This window comes from Malurus melanocephalus, unplaced genomic scaffold, assembly GCF_030028575.1.
Source record: "Malurus melanocephalus ecotype Western Australia unplaced genomic scaffold, MMel_1.1 scaffold_57, whole genome shotgun sequence".
NCBI lineage: Eukaryota > Metazoa > Chordata > Aves > Passeriformes > Maluridae > Malurus > Malurus melanocephalus.
In genome coordinates this window covers 81,061-88,146 of record NW_026623289.1, presented here as the reverse complement: position 1 = coordinate 88,146, position 7,086 = coordinate 81,061, and the positions used below count along the sequence as shown (strand labels likewise).

The 7,086-nt window shown below is 42.7% G+C and overlaps 1 protein-coding gene across 1 annotated transcript in view; it reads left to right on the top strand.

Annotated features, from left to right (window-relative positions):
• The window catches only part of LOC130573332 (inverted formin-2-like), a 15,042-nt gene extending 8,733 nt beyond the window's left edge, over positions 1-6,309 (top strand). The window contains exons 12-13 of the mRNA XM_057365693.1: positions 625-684; positions 3,750-6,309. Of these exons, the coding sequence (XP_057221676.1) occupies positions 625-683 (59 nt within the window). The 3' untranslated portion in view covers position 684; positions 3,750-6,309. The remainder of the gene's footprint in view (positions 1-624; positions 685-3,749) is intronic.
• Positions 6,310-7,086: the final 777 nt, after the last annotated feature.

Sequence of the window (7,086 nt, the reverse complement as noted above, 5' to 3'; positions counted from 1 at the left end):
GGAAAGGAAAGGAAAGGAAAGGAAAGGAAAGGAAAGGAAAGGAAAGGAAAGGAAAGGAAAGGAAAGGAAAGGAAAGGAAAGGAAAGGAAAGGAAATGAGAAAGGAAAGAGGGCTTGAATGCCTATTGATGAGAAAGACAGCATAGGTTGAGCAGGTACAACAAGAGGGATTTACCTTTTAATACAGTAGGCCCCAGGCCTGTAGTTATTTACATTTTAAACATGCCACTTCGCCCTAGTTAAAAGCAAGCCATAAACCACAAGTGATTTTCTAGAAAGTGGTTCCCAAACTTGCTTCTCAGGAGGAGCAGAAGAAGCTATAGCAATGGCAGCATCTATGTTCCCTGCTCTGGCAATGCTTTCCTGAACCTGAAATTAGGACTYCTGGCTTAAGAACTGACCCCACCCTGCAAAAGCCACAGGGTTCCCTGRGATCCTGAGATGGCATCCAGGGGGTTGGAACAAGATGACCTTTAGGGTCCCTTCCAAYYYAAACCATTCAATGATTCTATGTTCTTAAGAACCTTTCAGCTACTCAACAGTATTTTCCTCATAAAAAGTTCCCTGTTGTTATCTTTGCCTTGCCATGATCAGATATATTTGGTGTCTCTCTTTTGTTCAAAAGCAGAGGTTGAGACTGATACTGGAGATAATAAAACAAAAAAAGATTGTGTGGCACAATGAGGTATGTAAACTCACAAAGGTTTATTTATGTGAACTAACCACAGCATTGGGACTTCACAGACCTAATCAGTATTCAGCACATCACCTAAGCTTTCTGTCTTTGTGTCTAATCACAAACACATATGAAATAAATTTGTTACTCTGATTTTCACTCTCCAGGGTGTTGCTCTTGCRTTGAGTGGAGTCAGTGCTGATCTCCATTCAACACAGGGTCACAGCCCGCATGTTTGTCCTCTGTGTCAGCAGCAGCCAAGCTGCCTTTCCCTGCAGATAATTAAAAGCCATTATTCTAACCAGACAATCAAACTTCATGTGATGAACAAAGTCTTTGCTTTGATCACATTATCTTCTCAAAAACWGTAAAAATGCAATTTCAGTACCTACCTCCAGCAAAGAACATTTGYTTTGCTTGTGGGTAACCACTACTAATGGTAGCACCATTTAAATATGGGTATCTGGAAAAGGGAATAAAACACTGGATCCAGGGACAAGTACAATTTGGGACAAGATACCAACTCCCACTCGAAGTTTAATTCAACTTGAGAGTTGTGCACAAGTTCCCTGCATCCTTCACTGATGCTGGCAAGATACAACTGCCCTCAAAAAGAGTTCAAGGGTGAGACTTTCATTTGCAAAACTTTGCCTGTTTTTACAGCAAGTGGTAAGAAAAGCGAGAAAAATAAACAACTGAAACACCCACTGTACTGAAATTGCATAGTTACGCATTGTCCTTTCCATGCTGATGAGCATCTCTTATGAACTAAATCAATATTATCAAATCACTCTTTGTCTCRTTTCCTGAAAGGAATGTATTTTTTCTCCAGCATCCCCAGTTCCCTGGGGCTGGGAGCCCAGCTGGRAGCCCTGCTCCTGCACAGAGACAGGAGGAATCTATGCAGGATTTCCCCTCAGGACTGCTTTTGTTCCTGCACCTGGGTCATCATTGCTAGCAACAGAAAATGGGATATACAGTGGGTAGTTACAGTCCTGACTACTCCTGCCCTCCTCTTTGCCCTTTCCTTCTAGTACCACTGGATTACATCAAGTGGAAGTAGCTCTGTTGGTTTAAAAATCTTAAGGAAGATTTCCTGCAGGAACAGAAACTAGTAGCAAATGAAGCATAGGTGAGAAATATGCCAGGACCAGTGGACGTGTTGCACTGGGAGGGCAGCTGGAACCAAGCTTAACTCTATTTTTTTTTTTTTAAGCATACAGGCTTAAAAAAAAGTCGTATTTGAAAAAAAATACCAAACTCAGAGAATTTTGCTCTGTCTTAAGAAGACATAGGAACACAACACAGAGGAATGGGCAGACATACAGCACCTTTACAAAGTGACCAGGTCAGGCAGGAGTTTCAGTGCATCCTTGGAATGCAGTACCTGGCATTGCACRTGCAGCACCTACCTGGGCTTTGACACCCAGGAGGGCAGAGATGAGCTGCTCCTTGAAACCTGCAATTCCCCTTTTCCTCTCCTTCCATCTTTATGTCACATGGCAAGGTCAGCAGAAACAAAAACCTGTTTGCTTGTCTTAACCTGCTGCCTCAGAGCTTCTTCCTCTCCCAAATGCAGCTCAAGTCCATCCCTCTTGATATGACAGACTCAGCAAGCCTAGAGTGCTCCCAATCGATATTTTTTCCTAGGATGGTTCCACCTGATTTTTTTTTTTAATTTTATGTTTTGTCCCAACCACACGTGGTTTGTTCAGGTCACCACTAGTTCTCTTGGTACAGGATATTTTTCTCTCTGGTGGATTTCCCAGATGTGGAAGTTGTTGCTGTCAGTGAAGCCACAGGAATCTTCTTCCTTTTTGTGCAGATCCAGCTGCAGGGATCAAGGTTCAAATCCCTTATKAGATTACAGAGCTTCCCTAACAGCAGCAGAGGGCAGGAACAAGCTGTCACTCTGTGATAGTATTTCAGAGCATAAAAGACTGTAATCAGCTACTGAGCTCTTGCCTCACCTTGACTTTATCTTGTTATGCAGCAATTTCTGTAGTAATGTTAATGTTCTTTAAATGGCAGCTTTTACAACTAAAGAGGGTATCCCACATTATCTTCATGTTCTTGAAATAAATGGTTTGGCTACTTTTCCTTTGGAATCAAGGCACTGGTGGTCACATTGTGTGCATTCTGCTAACATCTCAACTCATTTCCAACCAAATCCAGAGAGCATAAGAACCATTTAATAAAGGTGACAGTCAGMGGAGGAGCTGTACAAACCACCTGAGCTTAGGAGAGCTGCTCTTTGAGTTTGCCTGCATTAGACCCTAGAGGATTGTCTGTTTGTGCAGCTCCACTCTTCCTCTCCTCCCATCTCTGTGCCACCCGGAATGATTAGGGGAAAGAAAAGCCTTGAAAGCACAAGTCCATAAGCAACTGYGCTTTAGCTAAATTTCTCTGCTCATAAATCTACTTTATTTATTTCCTAGAAAATAAAAGAAAAACCAAACGGGGTGCATAGACACAGCCTGGTGAGGAGGGAGGGAAGGTGCAGAAGAGCAGCTATTGATATGCACATGGCACAGTGGCACATCAGCCTTCCCCTGCAAAGAAGTTTGAGAGTCCAGGTTTTCCTTTAATTCTTGAGGAACAGATGCTTCATGTCCTCTTCTGCAGTCCCAGTATTATCTGTGGRCAGTTTTTTAGTGGACTGTGTCATYAATCTAATGCTCATCRTCCTGTTTGGSCTTTGCCTTCRTGTCTRCCTTTAGAAATGGTATTTAATTCAGTCATAGAGTGAGACAGGGTACAGTGTGCTGCCCCATCCTTCTAACATTCCTGCTAAATCCTCTCAATTTAGTAAATTCAGCAATTTAATATCTAGGATATCTGTTATTGGACTAAACTTTAAAAGCAAAGGTGCCTAAACTCTTGACCATCAGGATAGTTCTGGAAACTTGAGGTTTTTATTAAGTATGTGGAACTCTACCTGTTTTAGGTTATCTGAGGAACAGATGAAACTGGTTTCCCTRGTAGCACCTCAACCATTAGATACACATGCATGCAAAAACACACCACTTCTGTTCRTAGTTGCAAATAATTTGCATTTCCCCCTCTTCCTGCAGGTGTCACGGCGAGGCAGAAGGTGTAAGAGAACCTCTCGTGTGTCACTGGAGTGCTGCCAGCTTCTGAGACTCCAGGGTYTGCATCAAAGAAACGCCATCATAGACACTTTCTGCCCCACCAAGACCCACTGCTTCTCCTCGTGCAGCCTTTCACTCCCCTCCCCAGGACCTAAAGAGCCTCCCCAGAGACTTTGGACCCCTCAGCCTGTGCCTTGCACTGGGCACCTGTGGGGACAGGGGACGGTTCTGTGCACAGCAGCAGTGAAAGGGTCAGACYTGCCATCTGCTCTCCTGGAAGCCGAATCTTTGAACCTGCTCTTGGGCCAAACTCCTCTTGAAATGACAGCTGAGTGTGGCCCAAGAACAGACTGCAGTGCTTAGCCCTTGGAGAAGTGTTAAAAACAGCAGTGCCTCAACTAAATCAAGGGTATAAATTAAGCAGTGGCTGTACCATCACGGGTGGAAGCGTGTTAACTCCCTCTTCTCATCACCCACTGACACTTTCTATTGGACCAAGTCCAAGACCCAGATTAGACAAATGTATTTTTACTCCCAATCACTTTAAGCAAGGGAAATCGGTTACAGGGRAAAAGCAGAAGAAAAAGGATGTATTTTACTAAGCATATGGCCATATAAACAGTGTCTGGTTCCTACATGATGCTTATGTGCAATTAAGTTGAAGTGCATCAGTTGTCTTAATAAGTCTTGTCACACACCCTGATGCATCCATCAACTTTTGGAGAACCAGGGCCCTGGTTTCCTTTACTAAAGCAGAAGGAAGAGGCTTTCCAGAGTGCTCTATTGGACAGATTTTCAGCTTACCCTTTAGTAAATCTCTGGGTTTGACTTCCATTGTCAGCTGCTTGTACTCAAGAGTCTATGTCCAAGCTGCAGAACGTGTTGAATCATGTTACTTTKGCTTTAAAACTGGGACTGTGCAGTATTGTGTTTTCAAAATTCAGAGCTTTATTTCTCAAGTTTTGTAATAACACTGTATAATAATTTTGTACATAGCTGTCCATTTAAAATGATCTATGTTTGTTGAATCTATGGTGTGGTATGTGCTGAAACATAAATCCAGTGGAAGAGCTGATACATTTCAGAACTGTTCATTTATATGGTAACTCACTGTGGCTAGACTAATGTGCAGGCTACAGCTTATTTTGCTTTGCTTAATAGGACTTGTAATGTCCTTGTAATACTGAAAACTTAGAAGTGAAACCAAGAATTAAATCACTGGTTTGCTTTAACCAAGGCATCACTATGAGCATATTGAGAATTGGTCAAGAAAAGCAGAGATGAGTTKAAAAAGACACCTGGGCAGTGCAGGAGACTCTGCAGAGCACAGCCCCATTGCAACTCARAACCCATTCCTGCTGGCAGAAGCAGCCATACCCCCAGCATTCCCCAAAATCCATGCCACCAGCCCAGGTTTGATTTGCAGGACTGTCTCCAGCACATTGCCAGGCCTCCCCTTTTCTCCCTTTTTCCAGTCTCAGAGCACATCACCCAAGCACCATCCTCTTGCTCTTCTCTGCTCTCAAATTAGACTYCCAGCTAAAAACTGGAGTATCAAACACATTCCCCCAGCAGCTTTACAACCCCCATGTTTCCAGCAAGAGCCTGCAGCCCAGGCTAGCAGTGCACAGCCAGCCTCCTCCTCACCACCCCACTCTTTTATCAACAGGAACAACATCATCTGGAGATGCAGGACTGGGAASTAAATGGCTTTTCTAGGTGTTACCTTGGGAGCCTTGCCTGCTGATGCCCCACAGGCTGCTCACTTCAGATGCTATGGCATGTGTCCATTTCTCCATCTGGATCTTTCAGGTTCCCTCATTTCCACCCAGAGAGAGCAGYTCATTTCCACAGCCAGAGTTTTTATTACTCTGTGTTCTTACTTTGGCCTTCAAAGAGAGGGTGTTTGGCATTATCTTTCCACTGCTTTCCARAGTTTACAAAGAAATGGGTTATTTTGAGCCACTGAAGGCTCTTTGTTTARTAGTCATCTGTAAATTATCTATTCAATCACATCCCAATCAGCAGACTCAAGCACAACATTTTTAATTCATTGCTCCAGAGCATCTCTGCTTCCATTACAGTGATGATTTAAGAAGAACAGAGGAAGAATCAGAGGAGGTCAAAGACTGATACTCAGCTGGAATGTGCAGTTTTGCTCCATTTGTGAGCTTGAAATAAAGCTCATGATCCTGAAGATTTTTCAGTGGTTGCAAGGCCAAATTAGTTGCTGGTAAAAGGAGTGTCACTTGTGGCCAATTCAACAGAGCTGTGGTTATTTAAGTCACAGTGAGTTTAGCCCTCAAAATAGRATTCTTGTGGTGTATTACAGCAATTGCACATGGAGTCTGGTGTATAAACCAGGCTCTGACCACCACAAGCTTCTTGCTGCCAAATAAATGCATATTCTGTAATTGAGCATTGACTATATGATAAAATGAAATTATGGGAGAAATCAGCAGAAGTGTTTTCCAAATATTTCACATCAAAAATCAGATACGTTTATTGAGATGGATTTTCAGAGTTAGTTTTTGGGGAGTTTTGGTTGTTTTTTTTTATTTTTTAATTTCAATACTGAAAGTATTTTGAAGTTTAGAATAAAATAAATATTTGATGAGTTTCCTTTCTCTGGTGGGGATGGGGAAGACCTATGATTCGTGGGAATKTGTCCATCAAAGTCCTGTATTTTCCACAAAGGGTATAAAGCACCTAAGCATGTAATTGTTRTATGTGCTTAGTAATAATTACCAATTGTTTTGCTCTTCGGCCAGCTCCCTCAGTACCCTTGGGTGGATCCCATCCAGCCCTATAGATCTGTGAGTGTCTGAGTGGCACAGCAGGTCATTTCCTCCTGGATTTTGGGGGGCCTACTCTGCCCCTGTCCCTGTCAGCCAGCTCAGGGGGCTGGTTGCCCTGAGGATAACGAGTCTTACTGCTAAAGACTGGCAAAGAAGGCAGCCTTTTCCTCATCTGTGGTGACAAAGTTACCCTCCACATCCCGTAAAGGATGGAGATTTTCCTTGTCCATCTTTTGTTGATGGTGTATTTATAAAAAAACAATTTCTATTATCTTTCACAGCAGTAAGTTCTGGCTATTGAGTTCTAGCTGAACTTTTGCCTTCCTAATTTTCTCTACATGACATCTCATCATCCCTGGAAGTGTTCAAGAAACTTCTTGGTATTGACACTTAGTGCTGTGRTTTAGTTAGCACAACGGTRTTTGGTSAAAGGTTGGACCCCATGATCTTGGAGGTCCTTCTTCAACATTAATGATTCTATGATAAAAACAGAGATATCTAAATGGAGCTATATCTAGTTT